The 23,552-nt window shown below is 34.3% G+C and overlaps 1 protein-coding gene across 2 annotated transcripts in view; it reads right to left on the bottom strand.

The window, feature by feature from the left end:
• LOC150099979 (kinesin heavy chain-like) overlaps positions 1-23,552 on the bottom strand; it is a 579,478-nt gene that overhangs the window by 168,133 nt on the left and 387,793 nt on the right. For both annotated transcript variants that reach the window (XM_090403282.1, XM_090403283.1), the window contains exon 20: positions 7,575-7,635. In XM_090403282.1, the coding sequence (XP_090259408.1) occupies positions 7,575-7,635 (61 nt within the window). The remainder of the gene's footprint in view (positions 1-7,574; positions 7,636-23,552) is intronic.

The raw sequence follows: 23,552 nt of genomic DNA, 5'->3' as shown, positions 1-23,552 counted from the left end.
TGGTGAATGCAGACAAAAATTTCTTTGGCAAAATCATTATAGCTGATGAGAGTTGGTGTTTCACCTATGATCCTGAAACTAAGTAACAGAATCTAATCTTTAAAGGTACCTGTGGCATGATTATAAATAATAAATTACACGATAACTGCAGTAATTTACTTTAATGAAATGAAAGTACAGATATTTCGTACTGAAACTAACAGTACATCATCAGTGTGTAGAAACAAGCAAACAAAGAAACCGGGTTACAAAGTACATACAACAGTCAGTGGTTTACCAATTAAAAACTGTTGCCACATGCTAGAATTTAGTATTAATAAATAATATTATTAAACAGCTATTTTTGATGATTACATAGGATAAGAATCTCCCAAACTTTTGAGAGAGAGAGAATTGTTTCGATTCAAATTTGGCCGATGTAAAAGGGTTTTACAACTTTCTTCGAAAAGGCATTCATATTTAAGCCTGCATCTATAGAGAAGACAAGTTTTATCCCATTGGATATTGTTCAGTGTCAATACTATATTGTTGTGCCATACCAGACTTTTGAGGTTTTATGTATTCAATATAACATTGATGTTCATTAATTCTTTTTTCTATAGAATGGCTGGTTTGTCCATAGTATGTTAGATTACATTCACATGGTATCTGGTAAATGCCAGCTAATGATAGAGGTACCAGTTTGTCTTTTGTTAATGACAACAGGTGAGAAATTTTGTTGATCAAAAAATATGTGGGAATGAGATGATACTTCTTCAAAATTCTACCAATTGGTTCCAAGATGCCAGAAATATAAGGGATTGGAACCCTGCGGTGTTGGAACATAGGAGTCAATTATCTTCTGGATTTGATTAGAGATGTAACCATTAAATTCCATTAACTTTCTGATAGCAAGAAGTTCTTGTTGTAAGCTTGAGGGAGAGGAGCACACCTTATGTGCTCCATTAATTAGACTTGATAACACCAATTTTTTGAGAGGTATGATGAGCAGACTTTTGATGGATGTATCTGCCAGTAAAGGTAGGTTTTCGATAAACACTGGTTGATCAATTACCGGAGGCTGTGCATGTAAAGCGGATGTCCAAGAATGGTAAACTACCAGCATTTTCTTTTTCCATGGTGAGCTGAATGCGTGGGTGAAGGCTATTGATCTGTTGTAGGAAAGTGGTAAGTTAATTTTCAGAATGACCAAAGAGAAAAGACATCATCAACATAACGAAACCAATGAGAGGGTTGGGAATGAATGAATGAGAACAAGGTATCTTCTAGATGGCTCAAAAAATAGTTTGCCAACGGTGGAGACAGAGGGCTACCCATGGCAGTACCCTCAACTTGTCTATAGATCTTGTTTTTCCAGCTGAAATATCCTGATTACATAACAAATTCAAAAATCTTTGCAATATCAGTACTAGTTTAAGAGAAGAACCTGCTCAATTGCAGAATACTCAAGAAGAAGAGATTACTCTCCTGATATTTCAAAGATTTTTGAATTTGTTCTGAATATGTCCGATCCAGTTTCCCTTTCTTCTTTTTATCCTCCTTAACAGACTTCTTTCTTCTTCTACTCTTTTTAAGACCACTTCATTAGTTATTTTATCTGTCCATTTGATTTTTTCCATCCTTCTCCAAATCCACATCTCAAAGCTTTCCAAAATCTTAATTTCTCTTTCTTCAATGTCCAAGTTTCAGCTGCATAGAGGGCAACACTCAACACAACATAACATTTTATTAGTCTTTTCTTTAGGTTTCTATCCATTTTACTTCTGAATAAATTCCCATTTTCTATTAAAGGCATCTCTTCCCATCGCTATTCTTGCTTTTATGTCACTTTTACATCCTCTATCACTGCTAATCACACTTCCTAGATATTTAAATGTCTTTACTTGATTCATTTTTTTCCCATTTATTCTAATATCCACATGTGCCTCTTTCCTTGCTATTTTCATTATCTTTGTTTTTCTTATGTTAATTTTCATTCCATAATTGATACATGATTCCAGTAATCTGTTCAACAGATGTTGTAGTTCTGTTTCAGTGTTTGATAATAATGCCACGTCATCTCCGTATCTTATTGCAAATATTTGTCTACATAACAGATATTAACTTCTTTATTCACTTCCAGAGTTCTTTAACTTACTATTCTTAACAGTTCAATCGCATCTCTTGTTCCCCTACCCTTCCTGAAACCAAATTGATCTTCTCCAAGAAATTCTTCCACCTTAGATGTAATTCCTCATTATGTTATTCCTTATCTTCATTCAATTATGGATGTAATTCTTTGTGTTAAGATTCTCATAAGTATTTTTGATGTATGGGAAATGAGGCTTATTGTTCTAAAATCCTAGTAGTTCACTGCATTACTTTTCTTTGGTATAGGTATAAATATTAAGGTCATAAAATCTTTTGGTAATTCTCCTTTGTTATAAATTAAATTTATTATTTTGGTTATTTCTTCAGTTCCTTTCTCCTGCAGAATTCCTGAATTTGTTTCAGGAATTCTGCAGGTATTTCATCTATTCCTTCTGCCTTTCCACATTTTAGTTCTTTAATGGCCATTTCTACTTGTCTTCAAAATCTCTGGGCCTAGATCATCTTCATTTACCTTCTTTATATCTTCTAATGGCAACTCATTTGGTCTATTTTCCTTGTCATATAGATTTTCAATGTATTCCTTCCATCTCATTAGGATTTTATCTTCTTCAGTTATGATTTCTCCATTCTTATTTTCTATGCCTCTAGTTCGAATTCCATTTCTCTTGTGATTTATGCTTCTTGCTTTTTCATACAAAAGATCATACCTTCCCACTGTCTCATAATTTTCCATTTCTTCACATTGTTTTTTAAGCCGATCTTCTCTACTTCTTTCTGCTCCCCTTCTCAATTTGTCATTCAGGATAATCATTATATAGTAAGTTAATAGTGTCAGATAATGGAATGTTGGTAAAGAAGGAAACAATGTCAAAGCTGACTAACAAATCCAACTCTTGTATTTGAATATCCTTGATTTTTTTCAAGAAAATGAGCTGGATTGTCCAGTGTGGGCAGTTAATAAACGTGACAGAAATTTAGCAATTCTATACGTGGGAGGGTCAATACAATTCACGATGGGTCTTATTGGATAACCTTCTTTATGAATTTTTGGGAGGTCATATAAACGAGGAGTTCTTCCAAAATGAGTGCGCAACTTGTGCACAGTATTCTGATCCCAGCTAACAACTTCATCATGCAGCTTATTTAGTTTGAATTGAGTTTACCACTATCGCTTTTCCTTTATCTGCTTTCAAAATAGATAAATCGATAAATTACATGGAGGTAATTTGCTTTTCAAAAGTCAAACAGCAACTTCAAAGCGGAGTTTATTAGCATCTTCACTGGAAAGTCCCAACATATTATGTTCGATGTTATGCAAAAATTCAAGATATGGGATGCATTTTGTACTACAGCAAAGTCATAGCCTTTAGCTAATACATTAGTTTCAGCATCAGATAACAGGCGACCAGAAATATTCACAATCCATTTATTAGTGGGAGTATTGTTAGGAGTAATTTTTTGCTTACAGTATAAAGATTCATATTTTTGCATCAGGTTGCAGGAATGTTGATTAGATTTTAACAGTAGATGCGAACACAGATTGATAAGAAAATAACCATTTATTGACTTAATTGCTAATATTTCGCTGGTATTCTATCCAGCATCTTCAGAGAACACAAACAAAGTTTGTTACAGTAGCGAGACAACCACAATCTGGTTTAACAGTGGGACTAGAATGAGCAATTGTAGCGTACAACACAAAGAGCATCTGCAAATTGGTCTCCTGTCAGCTTCATTTTCAACTTGGAGAACAGAAAATAGTCCAGAGGGGATAAATCTGGTGAGTAAGGGGGGGGGATACTTTTGTGTGTCATAAAGTGACACACATTTGTGTGTGCAAGCATGTTATTATGCAACAGGAAAAAATCTCATGACCATAATGTGGCAGGACAAACATGTTGAATGTGTTTCAGGAGACAATCCATAATATCTTTATAAAATTCTGCTTTCACTGTTCTTCCTTCTGTTATGAATTCTTTATGTACCATGCCTTGAGAGTAAAAAACAAATTATCAACATTGTTTTGATGCATGAATTTTGGAATCTCAATTTCTTCAGTCTGAGAAGTGTCGCACCAATCCACTCAGAATTCTGTTACTTATAAATAATAAATTACACGATAACCACAGTAATTGACTTTAATGAAATGAAAGTACAGATATTTTGCTTACAGTATAAAGATTCATATTTTTGCATTAGTTTACAGGAATGGCTTTCATAAGAACAAGCTAAAGATTGTTTAGAAACACAAAGAACGATATCCAGTAATTCGTCATCCAAGGTAGCTGAAATCCTTCTTTCAAGATCAAAAATAGACTAAATAATGTTAAATCTTTTTTAGTCGCTCGAAGTTGGTTCTGTATCAAGGAAAAACTTGCGCAAAAAAAAAAAAAATAGTTTCTCCAAATGTGTGATTGTGTAAATATCTCCCTGTATGTGTGGGAGATATTTACACAAACATAAAAGCTGTAACAGATGAATTAAAGACAATCAAACAAGTGGAATTTTCTGCAGCTCGCTGAAAACTGCATGACCACACTAAAGCCTCTAAAGAGGTCAATGGATCATATTTTGAATAATAAATATGCTTTATTTTTCTCTAATGTGTTTTTGATTTTTTATAATTTTTGTCCTAAAACTCATGGACTGCACTGTGTACATGATATTACAATTTTCTGCTACAGTATTTTCCAATAACATCTTTCTCAACAAGCCAAATCTATAAGTCTTACAGACAATAAACAGCAAATTCTTGGAATTAATCTATCATGTCTTTTCAATCAACACCTTCCTATCTTGCTTTATTTTTAAAGAAGGGCACTGATGTATTATAACCAAACATGTTAACCTTGGTAAGAAATTAAACCATGTAATAACTAATATCACATAATACGAGAGATGTCCAGAAAGTAAGTTCTGATGGGCTGTCAGAGAAACAAAAATATACTTACAAAAAAACTTTATTGGAAATTAAAGTAGACATCTTTCACTACTTTTCTACATAATTTCCGCCATTGTTCAGGCATATATCATAATGGGGAACCAAGAGTTGTATAACTTCGTCGTAGAAGGTTGCTGCCTGTAACGCAAACCACGTATTGACTTGCTTCTTTGACCTCGTTGTCTTGAAACCACCAGCCACCAAGGAAAGATTTCAGATGTTTGAACAGGTGAAAGTCGCTTGGCGCGAAGTCAAGACTATATGGGAGATGATGGAATTGTTCCCAGCCAAAGATGGTGAGAAGTTGTTGTGTTATGCTGACAGAGAGTGACATCATAGTGAATCTCCTACTCTGTCGAATCTTCTCTTCAACTGAACGCACCAAATCGCCAGTCACTGAAGATGGGCGCCTGCTCCGTTCATCATCATGCACACCTGTCCTTCCTTCATTAAAAAGTCTTATTCATTTTTGTACCATTGAATCACTCATTGTGTGTTCTCTATAAATCTCAATAATCTGCTGATGAATTTCAGCTGATTTAATGTTCCTCGCATTCAAGAAATGGATAACTGACATAATTTCACATGCAGCGGGCAATTTGATTTTTTCCATCAATTCATCTCTTTTATTCTGGATACTCCTAGCATTAGTATAAAGCATAAAAATGTCACTGCTTCTCATTATCCCCTCCAGCCTACTGGGCTCAGTGTTACCTGATGCCACCCCCCCCTTCCCCTAAGCACCCATTCCCACAAGAGGCCACCCTTGGATCAGAATTTTTATTTCAGTACCAAGGATATAGTCATAAGGAGGAACAGGAACATCAATGATCTCAAATCCACATAAGCATGATGTATTTTGCAGCAGCAGCACTCTTATTTGTTTAACTGAATACACAATAACAAAATATACAAAACTGAACACCTGTCAAAAGATTTTAAGCACTCGACATTTTGTCTAAAATATCTAAGACAATCAAATGTGAAGAGTACAGAACAATCAGTCCGATAGCAAAAGTTATGTTATATATCATCCTAGAAAGAAATAAACATAAAATCAAAATGGAAATTAATGAAACACAATCTGTTTTCAGGAGAATAAGGAACTAGAGAAGGACTCTTCAACATTAGAACTATTATAGAAAGATATCTGGAAAAGCAGACAGAAATCTACTTATGTTTTTTTGACTACACAAAGGCCTTTGACAATATACAACATGAACAACTAATAGAATGCATCAAAAAATTAGGAGTAGATGGTAAAGATACCAGATTACTGATATATCTATATTGGGAGCAAACTGACTCAATAAAAAATATCAGGAGAAACCTCGGAGGAATTTCTAGTAAAGAAGGGTGTCAGACGAGGCTGTGTTCTTTCTCCTATATTGTTTAACCTCTATACTGAAAATATCTTCCAACAATTATAAGAATTTAAAGGAGTCAGCATAGGAGGCAGGAATATAAACAACTTAAGACGATATGGTACTGCTGGCTGAAAATAAAAAAGATCTTCAAACCTACTAGAAGAGACGCTGAAACTAAGTCAAAAATATGGACTTAATTTCAACTTCAAAAAACCAAAACCATGCTGGTAACAAGAGAAAAAGGAAAAATACCTGATATAAATATTAAGATCAGAGGAAATAGCTTAGATCAAGTAGAGAGTTATATATATTTGAATCAACTAATTACAGAGAATGGAAAGTGTGATAAGGAAATATTAAGAAGGATAGAAATTGCTAGATCAACCTTCATTAGCATAAAAAACATCCTGACCCCAAGAGAAATTCACACAAAAACAAGAATTAGGCTGTCCAAATGCTATGTATGGTCAACACTGCTACATGGAGCAGAAACCTGGGCAATATCAAAATATTGTGAAAATAAACTAAAGGCCTTTGAAATGTGGATCCTCAGAAGAATCCTTAGAGTCCCATGGACTGCCAAACATACTTATTTAGAGATGATTGGAGAAGACAGAGCTCTGTTGTAAACCAATAAGAAAAGGAAAACCACCTACTTTGGTCATATACTAAGGCATGAATCCCAAGGAAAAAGAAGAAGTGGAAGACAAAGAACAGACGGGACGATAAATATTAAGTACTGGACCTTTTTGTCTTATGAAGAATGTAAAAGAGAAGCACAAAACCATACATGGTGGAAGCTCATGGTAGTCAACCTCCTGGAAGGAGATGCCATCTGACAAGACAAGAGCTGAATGCATATTTATACACTTAATTTAAAAGGAAAGAAAATGTTTTGTTTATTTCCTTTCAGCCTCATATTAAATTTACAGTAAATTTGATTACCACTAAATAGCTTAATTTCATAGTACTGAATGAAACTGTATGCAACATAATGATAATACAAGTAAACTGAGATCATATTTTAAAAGAAAACCTTTTATATGCACATCTATCAGTTAAATGATTGTCACTTAGAATGAAAATATAGCAAATGTGATTTTAACGATGCTAAAATTATAAATATAATTTCAGAATTGTTGAAACTGCATTTAAAGTATATGAATTCTACTTACCACAGTTTCTTCTAAACCTTTCAAATCCTGACGAGCTTGTTCCCTTCTGCCATTCAGCACCCTGTTAAAAATTTGTGAAAACAATTTAATTGAAAGAAATAACATTGTAATTTGTGCATTTATCTTGTGTGTGTAAATCAATCAAAATTATGCCTATTTTTTGCCAGATCATTACAAAATTAAAAGAACATATTTTTAGTGTGCCATATTATGAAAAAGGTTGAAAATCACTGATCTAAATTTATGTACTTTGTAGGCTATGTAACCATGTAAACACATAAAAATGTAATATAAATTATAAGAAAAGCGTTATTTGAAAACATTCACAAAATTAGAATAATTTTTAACGTGGTTCAAAATATTAGAATGATGTGAAAATAAATGCACAAAAATTAGTCAAAGAGAAACAACATGATAATTAGTACTTTCCTGCATTCCCCTTAGCTTTTATGGCCATTTGTAAATGGTTGGGCATATTATTTAATAGTGGTTCACAATTTTTTTTTTATATCAAAACATGCCCATATGATCTGCAGACTAGAAACAAGTTCATTTTTGTCTCTTGGGGCAACTTCTTGAAGATGTTTCTTCATAATTCTCCACAAATTTTCAATGGTGTTTAGATCTGGTGAGTTTGCCGGCCAAGGAATTACATTGATTTGCTTTTCTTTGAGCCATCTAGTAGTGGTGTTGAAAGTGTGATAAGAAGCTGAATCTTGCAGAAAAAGGAAATCATCATCACATAAATCGTCTGATGCCAGTAACAAAGTGTCAAGAATTTCTTGGTACACTTTGGAATTGACTCTTTCGTATATAATACACAGCCTACCTGGCCCATACACTGACAGAGGTTGCAAATTTCACTAAAGGTTTCATGCGTCCTTTATCAAATGCTTGCTTAAGACACCAAACACATATCCTTTGGCAACATGGGACATAAACATACTTTCATCGCTAAAAAGCATCTTTTTCCAGTCCTCTCGAACCCACAACGGTCTCTTTGCTTACACCATCGCACTCTAGTTGCCTTTTGCTTGAAAGTTATAAGCAGCTTCGTCTTAGGCAAACGTGATTTAAAACTCAATTTGTGAAGTCGTCTCAACGGCATAGATTTAGACACATCCACACCTAGTTCTTTCCATCTCCTGTAAAAATACTTTACACTTCGGAAGCAGATTTTCTTCATGATATTTTTCAATCTCCTCTCATCTCTCAATGAAGTTATTACCTTTCGATTGCTATTGCAGCAATTATTTTGAAAACTCTGGTTATTAGAATACTGTCTCAATACTCTGCTCACACTTGATTGAGAACATTTCATTCCTTAGCTATAAATAAACTGTTGAGTTTGGTCTTCACTGTATAGAGATACCATACAAAACTTCTGAACTTCCAATATGTCACTCGTTCGATCCATGTTTAGTAAATAATTAATTGAAATCCACACGCAAACAATTCCTCACACACGAGTCAGTCCCATAGAACCATGTTAAAAATTATTCTAATTTTGTGAATGTTTTCAAATAGTTTCTTATAATTTATATTACATTTTTATGTGTTTACATGGTTATATAATCTACAAAATGTGTATATTTAGATTATGCTAATTCATATTTGGTAATAATTGTATTTTATGCAATAAATTAGAATTGCAAATCATTCAACACATTTTCTTTGATTATTCTAATGTTTTGATTCGGAGGTAGGTTTCAATGATTATTCATAATAATGCTTCATGGTGTTTTATAAACAACAAGAGAGGAAAAAATACATTTACCAAACTTACTAAAATTTTGCTGGTTTTCTATCCAGCAATGTCAGAGCACAACTATAACTATGACAGGCACACAGCATTGAACGAATTAATTGTGGAAACAATTCAAATTGTAACTGAAAACAGAACTAATGTCCTTATTGTAGTGTCCTTTATGGACTGGATAACCATAAAGTTAATTCAGAGAAGTCAGGTCTCAAAACGACAATCTTCCAAATCATTGGTAAATTAGTTGGGAGAGTGTTTCATAGCTGATGATGATTCTAAAAATATCTAGGATCTGTAATGACTTCTATGTAATACGTATGTTTTCCTCCATCTAATCATATGTGAAGTAGTATCCAGAGCATACTATGCATATCCTGACTTGACAGACAAGTGATTTTTGTGTTCTTCAAGGAGGATGTTAACTGATCTACCAGTCTGTCCAAAGTAAGCTAAACTGCATACACAAGGAACTTAATACACTCCAAGATGTTCAAGAGGTGAGAGATGAATTTCCTCACGTATATGAGACCACTGCCTTGCGTATTAGAGGCCTGACGTGCCTTAAAAATGTTCGATGTTTGGTCTCTAAAGCAGGTTTTCCAGACTATGTGCAAAATAAATTAAAAAAGGTAAAAAAAGCATAAAACTGATAAAAAAATCCATAGACCACCCATGGAACAAATGTAGTATAGGTTTGCAAATAACCTTTTGTGGGCAGGAGCAACATGAAAAAAAAAAGAGAAAAGAGGAAGAAGTTGGTCCTTAGAGAATGGATGAAGTTAGCTAGCTGAATGAAAGTTTGAAAGTGGCATGGAGATCATATTTGCAGAGAACTTTGGCTATTTTGTCTAATGTATATTGAACATATGGGATGGAAAAACCCAATCATACAGGATGGTATTTACATAAACAATTACACCACCACCCTTCCCAACAGCATGGCATCCTCAAAACACTTACTCACGGAGAAAGAGCTATTTGTTCAAGTGGCACAGCTCTTGAAACTGAGCTCAGAGACATTTGCAACATATTTTCAGTAAATGGCTACAGTCCATATAAAATAGATGAAGCACTGCATGCACAGCCAATCCCTCCTACAACCCAAACACACAGGATTACTCTAGTTGCCTTTCCTATGTTAAGGGTACATAAAAAATATAGAAAGCTCTCTGTGAATATGATCTCCATGCCACTTTCAAATTTTTCATTCAGCTAGCTAACTTCATCCATTCTCCTAAAGATCAACTTCATTCTCTTGAACATATTGAAGTGTGTAATGTTCCTTGTGCCTGCAGTTTAGCCTACTTTGAAAAGACTGGCAGTTTAAGTTAAGATCCTCCTTGAAGAACACAAATTACATCTGCAATCACCTGTATGCAATTGAGATTTGCAGAGTATGCTCTGGATACTTTTTCATATGGGATTAGACGGAGGGAAAACATCTATATTATCTAGAGGTTGTTATAGGTCCAAGAGATTATTTTTATAATCAGCATCAGCTCTGAAGCACTCTCCTAACCTCAACAAGTATAGTTATATTAATTTACTAAAGATCTGAGAGACTGTCATTTTGAGACCTGACTTCTCTAAATTAACTTTACAGTTATCTGACCCATGTAAAGGACAACATGTAAAGGACACTAGTTCTGTGTTTGGTTAAAATTTGAATTTTTTTCCATAATTACTTCATTCAGTTTTGCATACCTGCCACAGTTATAGTTGTGCTCTGAGGATGTGGGATAAAAAAACCAGCAAAATATTAGTAAATTTAATAAATGCATTTTTTGTCTCTCGTGGTGTGTTTATACTGTGAAGCATTATTATGAATTAATTTACAAGAAATGGTGAAAGGATCAAAAAGTTCATGAACTGCTGTTGAGTAAATAGTAGAAAGTGATGAAGGTTAGAGAGGAATAAACAATGTTAATATAACTTATTATATACAATATTAAAAAAGATTATGATAAATGTAGTTTCTGTTTATGCACCATGAGAAAGTTGAGCAAGCTGAGTACTATCTTAGAACAATTTACGTGAAGTTTTACAAAGTACCAGAAAATAAGGATAACGTATAACATGTCAGCGTATAACATATGAAATACATAAATAACAAAAACAGGAGGTTCAGTGTTCTTTAGAAACTGCATATCCTAACTATTCATTGTGCCATAACTGGATAATTTGCTTATCATATATCAGTGAATAAACATCAAACTAAGCAGACACTAACAATACTATTAATGCATCAAATAGATCTACATCCCAGATTTGTTCACTTTCTTGAAGGTGGAGAGGATCCAAAGGCAAGTGATCAAGATGGTAAGAGATCTGTGGAATTCTCCACTCGAGGACAGAATGATGGTAGGTGTATGTGTGTAGGTTGCAAAGATTGGTTTTTAAGAAAAACAAGGGGGAACATGATACAAACATAAGTTACTAAAGGGGGTTTTATAAGATTTGATGTAGAAAAATTTGTCAGCGCATAACAAGTAAGCAGAGAAGAAGAGGACACCACATTGAAGCTGGTGTAATTTTGCTTGGAGAGTGATGAACAAGTGGAATAGATTTAAAGTGAGGTCTAATACGTATTTTGCAAAAAATGGTTAGTGTGGAACTTCTGCAAAGAGTCTTCAGGCACCATAGAGGTGTTCATATAATAATAATATTGGTCAGGCTCTGATGATGCTGGTTAAATATATATTATGTAAGATATATATATAGTTATATAAGCAAGTATTGGATCGTCCTTCCTGTCTTTTGATCTGCCATCTTGCTTTAACGTTGTTCTTATTAAAGTTAATTAATTGTATGTTGATTACTAATCCGAATATAGGGAAATTTCTATTATACTGCACTACCCTATATTCAGATTAGTCTATGCAAAATAGTGTAATCAAATATTAATTAACTTTAGCAGTCCAATGTTTATATATAGGCCAAATTTTACATTAACATTTGAGGTCCGATAATTTTATGAATGGTGCAGTGGAAAAAGAATCAGGCTGACAACAAATTGAAATCAATAAAACAAAACATTTAATGCAAGGTTATATAATATATAAATAAGCATACTTTGGATACAAGATAATGCAAAATTAACTCAGTTTAACTACACATAACATTCACTTAACGATTGATATTAAACACTGCGCTTCAAAATCTAATTTCTCCTTAATAGGCAAAGATAGTTCTAAAGTTCTTTACCACTGAAATTCACAGCAAATATTTTTACAATAGTATTCTTTATCTATCCCTTAGTCAGAAATCACATAGCTCAGTCAAGAGATAGCTATCACTTTAAGGGGGGGGGGAGACTTAATCTTCTAGCTTCGGCTAATTTCAGCATAAACACCACAGTTAATGTTAGGATTTAACAGAAGGAGATAATTTCTTATAACTTCACTCTAAAATGCTATACAGTACAACTGTTCTTACCGGAATAAATCTTTGCACATATTATTCACTGAGGCACACTTAAAACTTTAGTTAATTATCACACTGGAGCTACACATTTCAAAAGTAATCTTCTTTAAATTAACTTAATCTTTAATTTCAGCGCATCACATAGGCAGACACACTTGCACTAGAAAATCTACTTATTCCCCATATACTACTTTACAATAGAATCAGCTTTCTACTAATCTTCCTTGAAAGCTCTGGAATATAACATTAACTTCAGAATTCCATATCAATATTCTGAGTTGTCAATTTACATTTCGATCCTTTGTAATCTGATCACAGCACTTAATTCTTTGTACTACAGCCTCTTATTTAACTCCGTGCTGCCAATAAATTATTTCCTCATTTCTATTGTACTGTTCTCAGTGCCATTACTGTACTGAGTGCTCCAATTGTACTCAGTCCCTAGTTCTAGTGCTGACTCTGCTGACCAACTGCTACTCACTGCTCGTTTACTCTCACTTTCCATTTATATATTTTCACTCAGTTTTCCCGCCAAAACTTGTTCTCACCGTCTAGCTCAAATCAATTCCATCTCGCATCCATATCTCATGCACTACTATGCTCGCACTTTCTATTTTTAACTCCGTCTCCATGACGACAATTAGAGCAGTACATAAGCATAAGCATTACATAACATTATACCTTTACATACAGAAACTAAATAAAAGGATATTTTTCAATTCAAATAATATATAATTAAATATGATGAACACAAATTCTTCTACTATGAATATAGGAATAAATAAAATAATCTGAACGTTAGTAAATAATAATATTTTTTGGTTTACCGATCAAGTGTTGATCAATTTTATTAACTGAACCAACTAGTTTCGCCACACTTGGTTCAGTTAATAAAATTGATCAACACTTCATCGGTAAACCAAAAAATATTATTATTTACTAATTTATGATCAAGAAAATAACCTTCATGATGAATCTGAACGTTATTTTTATGCAGAGTCCTTTCCATTATTAATACATATCCAAGATTAATTAATTAAATAAAAAAACTCATCATCATCATCAAATTCCTGCCATGTACCCTCAAGGGGTGTCAACAAGATATGATAGTACTACATGAAAAAATTACATCATTATTAATTTCCTATCTACAATTTTCCTCCAAATCAGTCTGTTACTTGTCAAGACTCCAACATTATCAGATCTTATATTTCTATCGTCTAAGGCACTTTGTACCGTATCAATCCACCTATATCTTGGTCTTCCTCTGGTTCATTCTCTGGCCAACCTGGTAGAGAACTCTTGTTTTGCTAATCTTTCCATGTCCATTCTGTTTAAGTGACCATACCACCTGATATTAGCTCTGCTAACGCATTCCTGGATGCTAACAATGTCAAGTTCTTTACTAATATCCTCGTTTTTAATATGATATTGCCATTGATGCCATCTGTTCACACCTATAATGTTTCTCAGGACTCTCATATCTGTGGTCTCCAGTCTTTGGTCAAGTGTTTTACTTCTGACCCAGCTCTCAGATCCATAAGTTAAAACTGGTTTGACCACTGTCTTGAATACAGCTAATTTAGTGTTCCAACTAATTTCTCTCTTATTCCATATGAATTTATTCAATTGACTTCCCACCATACCAGCTTTGCTGAATCTGTTGTCTATTTCTATATTTAATTTACCATCTTCAGTAAAAATCATGCCTAAATAGCTGAAATGTTTTACTTGTTCCACAGGTTCTCCATTCACAACACAGTTGACATTTTCAATGATTCTGCCTATTTTCATTGTGTTTGTCTTTTTATTGCTGACCTTCATACCATATCTATTACAACAGCTATTCAATTTAGTCAGAGAATCTTGTAGACTTGTAGCGGATTTATTTAGAAGTATAACATCTTCTATAAAGCAAAGAGCTGACATTAACATCTCCAATTTTGATATCATGTTTAATACCACTTTCCTTCATAATATGATCCATATAGATAATGAATAACAGAGGGGATAATGTACATCCTTGTCTCACACCAGATTTAACATTAAACCATCTTCCTGTACTTCCTTCAATTCTAACTGCTGACTTACAACTCAAATAAAGACTAAGTATTGCTTGATATAATGCCTCATGGACACCATATAACTGCAGCGTATTGAATAGCTTCTCTCTTGGCACCTTGTCATATGCCTTTTCCAAATCGACAAAACTTAAATACAGATCTTTGTTATATTCCTATGCTTTCTCGACTATTTGTCGTAAAGTGAAGATCTGATCCTGACAGCCTCTATTTGGCCTGAATCCAGCTTGTTCTTCACCAAGCTTTTCTTCCACAATTCTTCTCAACAGTTTCTCAAGTATACTTGCATAGATCTTGCCAGGAACACTCAGTAGGGAAACATCTCTGTAATTCTCACATGCAGTTTTATTTTCCTTTTTATATATGGGTACTATGAGAGCTCTACTCCAATCATCGGGAATTCGTCCCTCTGTCCAGGCCTTCTGAACTATGCAGTGTAGCCACTGTACGACTCTCACACCACCATACTTCAGCATTTCTGGTCGAATATCATCTACTCCTGCTTCCCTCCCACATTTCAAGCCTTTGACGGCTTTTTCTACTTCAAGTATGGATATGGATTCCTGACTGCATGCCTGGTCAGTGTTTTTTACCACTGTGCTGTCATCACTGCTTGTTTCATTTAGCAGTTTTTCAAAGTAATTACTCCATACTTCAAGGATATCTTTTTTCTCCTGTTTTCATGTCACCTTTATCATCTCTAACTCCTTTTACAGCATTCTTTCCTCCATTCCTAAGCTTCTTCAACAACCTCCAGAATATTTTGCCACCTTCTTGATATTTATTTTCTATATTTTTGCCAAAGTCCTCCCATGACTTTTGTTTAGCTAGTTTTACACAGTGTTTAGCATTCTTGCATTTGTCTCTATATTCTCTAAGAACACAAGCTGACTTATTTCACAGGAACTTTTGATATGCTTTTTTCTTTTCCTTCACTGCCTCTTTAACTTCCTGTGTCCACCAGGGAGTTCTGATTTTTTTATCCTTACAGACAACCTCACCACATGCCTCTCTGGCAGAATCATTCAATGTTTTCTTCAGAGTTTGCCACTGAATCTTCATGGTTTGATTCCTGTTCTCAAACTCTTTCATTTTTTCTTCAATAATCTTTGTGTATTTTAGTCTACAGTTCACATCTGAGAGCTGCCCAACTTTTATTCGCTTTAAAACTTTCTTACATGCTATTCTTTTCAATATGAAATTCAATTTTATCCTGCTCAAGACTAAATAGTGATCACTTCCAATTTCAAATCCTCTGTACACTCTGGTGTCCTGCACCAGGGTGAAAACATCACTATCAACAATAACATAGTCAATGAGATTTTTCTTATTCCTTGCCTCTTCTCTCCATGTGAATTTGTGCACATTTTTATGTTGGAACATGGTATTAGTAATAACCAGTCCATGTCCTGAGGAAATCCAACAGATATTTGCCATTATTATTAGCTTTGCTCTTTTCTCCAAATTTTCCCAAAATATTTTTGTATGTCTCACAATCATTTCCTACTCTGCTATTTAGATCCCCAACAAGGACCAACTTTTCATTTTTCATTGTGTCAGTTGCTTTTTCTAAAGCTTCAAAAAATTCCTCCACTTCTACCTTAGTAGAACCTTCTGTGGGACCATAGGCACAAATAAGTCTCATTGTCCAGTTCTCCATTCTCATATTTGCCCACATTACTCTACTTGAGAGTGACTGTCATTCAAGAAGATTAGCCTCGTATTTTGTTCCAGTAGCTGACTTTTCGCTGTTCGCCCTGGTTCCCTGGCAAAAACAACGGGGGCTTGTTTAACCGGGCAACGCCCCAGCCGGCAAGAAATTTTGTCATGTTGTACCATCATTTTTTATTTTGGTTTAACCAATAAGAATACAATTTGGTCAGCTAAATCCCAAATTGCCAGCCAATCCTCATTCGTTCAGTATCCAGGTAGATACCCAACAGGGTGCACCACAAGAAGGTGAGGATTGGACATGGTCAGAAGCCCTGGTCGGTTCTCCACATTCCTTTAAAGGCTATGTGTAGGTCTCCTCTCAGTTATACAGCTTTGACCCTTAAGCACCCCATATAAAAAATAACAAAGGTAATTATATGAATAATAGTTTATAATAAGAGATTTACATTAGATAATATCAACAAATGTAGCTTTTGATATGGTGGATTATGTTGGATTCTGAAAGGAGTATTAATAATTTTAATTTCTCTTCGTTCAGAATCCAACACAAGTAATAAAACGTTGCTTTTGTCTCTGACATTTGTGTTGTTTTCTGGTAAAGCAGTGAATAATGGTGAAGAATGATTCATAAACATGTAACCCTCAAAATTCCCTTTTCCTATATTAACAAAAAACTAGGCATGGCAAAATATTAAAAGAAGTTAATCAAATTACATAACATAAAAATTGTTTCAATTGCAAATTTGAAGTCCAAGTTTCTGAATTCTAAAGAATTTACAAGGAAAGGGTTCAGATAAGTTTAATATGTTTTCTATATTACAAACCAAGGGGGGGGTTATAGGAGAGTTTGACTTCTATTTGGGTTTATATAGGTCAAATATATTTCAAACTAAGTTAGAAAATATCGACTAGTTTCGCCAACTTTAGCTGTTTGGCTTAGTCAGGGTAAAAATTAGATGTAAGACAACTTAAACGCTAAAACTGTTACATTAAAACTATAAATGAAGGAAGAACCAAATACAATTGTATTTTTTACAAAAAAGCAGAAGAACGCATACATCACACACATGGAGCATGTATAATCTCACTTGTTATGTAGAACATTCTGTAATTGGCAGCAAGATTTAATTCTGGCATGTTTAAAGATCTTATGAAGGTCTTCCAAATCTCAGGTAGAATTAATCCTTGGTTTCTATTTAAGTTTTGTTTTGAACAGATAACTGTTATGGCTTCTTTTATAATTTGGGAGTGGAAATCCTCCTCTAAGTAGGGCAAGGAGCTTTTGTCCCATTCTATGGTATGTTCTGGAGAAATGAAAAGCTAACCCCCGACTTGTCTTCTCTATTATTGTTTATGTCTCCTATGTGTTCCTTTTTTCTGATTTCAAAACTTCTAGAGGTCTGACCAATATAGTTAAAGCCGCACAAACAGGGAATGTTGTAGACTCCGCCATATTTGAAAAAGGATGACTATCTTTTGGAGATCTTAAGAATTGGTGGATGGTCTTTGAAGGTTTAAAAGCCACTCGTATTCCATGTGGCTTGAGGAGTGTAGCAATCTTATTGGAAACTGTCCCCGTAACGGAATCATGATAGTGGAATTATAATGTATATCTTCAGGCTGTCTTTGTGTGTGGGGGGGGGGGTCACAGAAAAGTATTTTGTGGATCAATTTTATAGGATAACCATTGTTTATAAGGTTATTTGATATCAGGGATAGTTCATCTTTGAGGTCTTTATCATCTGTAGTGATGAGAGAGGATCTATTTTTTAGCATGTGTACGATGCTAAGTTTCTGAGAAATGTGGTGTGAAGAAGTGAAGTGCAAGTATCGACCTGTGTTGGTTGGTTTGCGATAGACTGTAGGGCTGATGCATCCATCTATTTGTTTCTTAATTAAAGTGTCCAGAAATGGTAATTGTTTTTCTTTCTCAAGTTGTAATGTGAATTTAATTTTGTGATGCAATGAGTTGATCTTGCTGAGAAAATCGAACAGATCCTTTTCTGTGTTTTTCCAAACAATAAAAATGTTGTCCACATATCTCCACCACACTGTGGGTTTAGGGTCTAGTTGAGATAAAATTTTGCTTTCAAGTTTCTCCATGAAGAGATCTGCACAAGCGGGTGAAAGAGGGCTGCCCATTGCAAGGCCTGTTAATTGTTGATAAATCGTTTTATTCCATAGGAAAAAATTAGATTTTAAGCAATGATGGAACAGAGAAGTATGTCTTGAGGGAAGAGGTTTCTTAAAATGTCGATTACTTCATCTACTGGAATATTGGTGAATAAAGATGTAACATCCAGGTTTGCCAGAACATCTCGATCTCCAATACAGACCTTCTGGCAAGCCTGGATGTTACATCTTTATTCACCAATATTCCAGAGGTTTCTTAAAATGTCGATTATTTCGACATTTTAAGAAACCTCTTCCCTCAAGACATTACTTGAGTTCGGCTTGTGTGAGAGCAAAAACTCATTCAGTACTGAATGAGTTTTTGCTCTCTTAAGGTTTCTATCTGATCCCTGAGGAGAGTCAACAGTTCCAAAAAGCTGTCAGATCAATGAAACCTTATCAAAATGGACCAATAAAAGGCGTATACATATAGACACTTGGGCTGCACCTATGTCTTCTATATGGTCATACTAAAGCAGCTCGTGAATGACAGGGAATGTATTCTCATTAGCTTTGTGGTCAACTTACCTTACGAAACTGTCATAGTTTCTACATTCGGCTTTTAAATAATGTTGGATCTAATATCAAAATGACTTATATAATTTTACTCACCGAACTGAAGCCTTTTGGTTCTTTGTGTTCATAATGAACACAAAGTTTAATAAATTACATTACCAAAATAATAAATAAAAAAAAAGTTAGATCATAAGATAAAGATAGAGACAAGGTCTAGATAATGGAAACATTTAAATAGAATAATAACTTATGTAATATCATTGCAAAATTTTCAACCAAGTTCTATAGTCATCCCAGAGCAAATACAGCTAACTAAACTGTAAGGTCTATAGTCAAAACAAAGAGAGAAGTACATTCTGCAAAGTATACGGAGAGCTTGATCTTTAATACCCTTAACATCTAAAGGAAAAAATTTAGCTGAGTATGTATGTATATATGTGGGTAGTCTGAAAAGTTCTCAGCCTAACAATGAAAAAACAAATTTATAATTTCAAAATTATTTTTATTTTTCAACATAATCTCCCTTAAGACTAATATATTTATTCCAGTGATGCACCAGCGCAATAATCCCATCCGTGCAGTGGTTCTCAGTAAGATCTGCAAAATACCCCTCTACAGCGGCAATTACCTCTTGATTTGAAGAAAAATGCTGACCAGCAAGGAAGAGTTTCAGTTTTGGGAAGAGATAGAAGTCAGAGGTAGCCAAATCTGGGGAATAGGGTGGATGTTGCAACAATTCATAGTGCAGATCCCTTAATTTTCCCATTGCCAAAACACCTTTGTGGGCAGGTGCATTGTCCTGATGAAAGATGATTTTTTTTCTTCTGGAAACCGGGTCTTTTGTCATAAATTTTTTCATCTAGGCTGGTTAAAAGATCGGAATAATATTCCCCGGTTATTGTTTTACCCTTTTCAAGATAATAAAAAAATACCTTTAGTATCTCAAAACATCAACACCTTTTCTGCTGATGGAACCGACTTTGTCTTCTTTGGCGCAACTGGCTTCTGTCCACTGTTTTGACTGCTATTTGGATTCTGGTGTGAAATGATGAATCCAAGTCTCATACATAGTAATAAATCGAAGCACAAAATCAGTTTTATTCTTGTTAAAATGCTCCAAGCCCTATTCAGAGATTTTCATGCGAGTGCGTTTTTGATCTGCTGTGAGCAAATGTGCCACCCATCTTGCTCAAAGCTTTTTTATTTGCAATTCTTCATGCAAAATATATCCTACACGATCTTTTGAAATTCCTATAGTCTCAGCAATTTCACACACTTTGACTTGCTGGTTATCCAATACCATATTGTGCACTTGATCAATGATTTCTAGTGTTGGATGTCCTTCATGTGGATTATCTTCAAGGCTGGTACAGTTATGTTTAAACTTGGCAGCCCATTTTTTAATTGTCAGAAACAAAGGAGAAAAGTGCCAATAAACTTCTATGAACTTTGAATGAATTTCTTTTGGCATTAAACCTTCTTTTACAAAGAATTTTATAACTGCACAATACTTAATTTTATCCATTTCAAGAGATAAAGACAACACTTTTGCTTCAGATAGTTGTATAAAACAAACTACTTGATAGAATGACTTGCAATTTCACATGGATGCTTACAACAGATATACCAACTTAGAAAAAAAAAATTTTTTTGCCAATAGTATTAGCATCTATGGTCGAGAACGAGAACGGGGAGGTATATAAATAAAAAAATTGATATTAGTTATAAGAGTGATAAGATTGATTTCCAAAATTGGGACAGTTTCATTCAATCATATTTTTCTCAGTTTTGAAAATAGCTAGATTTGTTATCATAATAGTAAATAAATAAATAAAAATAATAATAATAATGAAATATTATTTCAACCAGTCACCAGGATAGCTTAAGTCCATCAAAAGAGGCAATGGCATTACTTTTCATCATCATCATGCGTATCAAGGATTTAGGTCTAGCATGGCCTCTTCCAGCCTTAGAAGTCATCGTTGAATCGTTTAAGAGGACGTCCTGGTTTTCTTTTTGCTAATGGCTTGTTTTGGTAATCTTTCTGTTTTCATTCTTTGAACGTGTTCCATCCATTTATTTATTTTACTTTTAATTACTTAAAAGGTATTCCTGACTAGTTTCAAGCTTTTGAGGGGGAAAACTGAAGCACACAGATAAAAATCAACTTCAAATACCAACAGTGTCAATATACAAATACCACTGTTCTCTATCTCGCCATTTTTATTATTACATGTACAATAAACACAACATAACCTGTTTAACTGTAATTACATATTATAATCAAATGTTTTCTCAATCAAATGTTTTCAGGAACTCATCAAGGGAGATCATACATCACTCACATCAGCTGTCATACATTATCTAAAACTCATTCACACTAAATGTACTCGCCACTTCAACAGACAAACTCCATTCAACTCACTGCTCTGAGAGAGTAAAATCTAAATCTCACCTGTTTCTCAATTAACTCCACACAAACTCAACTTCCATGGATCTCCTCTTTCACTTACACAATGAAAAATTCCATCAAAGGGTATCCTATAACACCCTTTTGGAAATTTATATGCTCCTTTATCACCTGTCTCTCTCCAATTTACCAGTGTTGCCTAGAGTCCACACACACACACACACACACACCACACACCCTCAGCATGTAATCCACAATCTACATTCCATAATGCTGATATCATCTTTGTAACTCTTCTTTGCCTTCTTCATTCATTAGGAACATTACGAGACCAAATATGCACACAACAGACCAGGTGTAAAGTTGTATCAAGGCAAAAGACCTCCTTATCTATACATCCATGTTCTTTTCAGCATCACAAGTCATCTGAATTGTATTTCCGAGTTTTGCAATGTCCTTTGAACTTTAACTTCCTATCCACTATAACTCAAAGATTCCTAGTCACATCATCAGTTAATATAATATGTTATCAATATAATGCTGAAAATCTCATCATGCCAGAGTGCATAATATTACACTTCACAAGCACACAATTCCAGCATGTATCAGCCACATTCACATTTATATATATATATATATATATATATTGATCCCTTAGACGAGAAGTCAAAGGAATTATAAGCATATCAGCATTGTGTGGGGAGAAGATGAATACCCCCCCCTCCAATTCATCAATAGAAGTTTAGTGACCCCCCCTCTTCCTTGTTGAATAGTAAAGTCATGTCAAAACTAACCATGATATCAGTGCTACTTAAAACTAAACGTGGGATTTGGATACCTTGTACAGAATGAAATCAGAAAAAAAACTACTGTGCTTCACTGCAACAAATACAAACTTTAAAGACATTTTTTGGAATCAGCAGCAGAATTATAAACAACTGACAAATTTTAATAAATATGATTGAATGAAACTTTCCAGGATTTGAGAAATCTCAATTCAAAGACCTTCTGCCCCAAAACCAAGGCTAGCTGCACACAGAGGGTGTTCCTCTTAGGACTTTTGGCTTTCAGTCTAACAACTTCCACTTATTGTTCATGTTTTGTGTGTTATTACAATTTTTACACTGTATCCCAGATTATTGTCTTGTGACAGAAAAAAATATTAGAATTATTAAATGTGTTTATTTCATTTTTCTGCTTTCATTCCATTAAACCTGAAGAAGAGCCAGCACCTAAGTCTAAATAAACATTTGCTATTTCTTCATGGAGAATGCATGGTGCACAAAACTAAACAATACAGTAAATGAAAACTCTGTTTATCCAGGTAACTTAACTGGCTAGCCTTCCTTAAAAGATGTAGGGATATAGGAATTCTACCTGTGCATAGTTAAAAATCAAATTTTACTCTTCTAAAGTCCTTTGAATATCTACAGATGTGGTGGTAGCAATCTCTTTTCAAACAGAACTCTCTTAAAAAAACATAAACTACATAAGGATTCTGAAATAATTTTCCAATGGATTCCTTCTCACGTTAAAGGGAAATAAAACTGCAGATGAAGTAGAAAAAATGGCTGCAACATCAAGTGATACCACAGATTTTGATCTTTTTAAAACTACTCAAAAAGGAAATGTAAAAAGAATGATTCTCTAGGACATTACTCACCACTGCTATTCAGCAGAAAAACCAGGAGCTACCATCAACTCCAAGTTAATCGCTGTGCCACTACCAATATCTCTTGCCTCAAGACCAGCCACACAAGACCTTTAGCAATGGCATAAAAGTCTTCCCCATTTGCAAAATCTGTAATATCGAGGAAGCATCACCAATTACTAACTTGTATGAATATTTCTAAATGTGAACTTTATAACAATCCAGAAAAGGTGCTGTACGAGAGTGGTCTGAAAAGTACTCAGCCTCGACCACGGATGGCAACACTATC

This window comes from Typopeltis vanoorti, chromosome 13 (genome assembly GCF_054136105.1).
Source record: "Typopeltis vanoorti isolate ZY-2024b chromosome 13, IOZ_Tvanoo_1.0, whole genome shotgun sequence".
Classification (NCBI taxonomy): domain Eukaryota; kingdom Metazoa; phylum Arthropoda; class Arachnida; order Uropygi; family Thelyphonidae; genus Typopeltis; species Typopeltis vanoorti.
The sequence above is the reverse complement of the archived record's forward strand: the minus strand, read 5'-3'. Positions and strand labels throughout refer to the sequence as shown.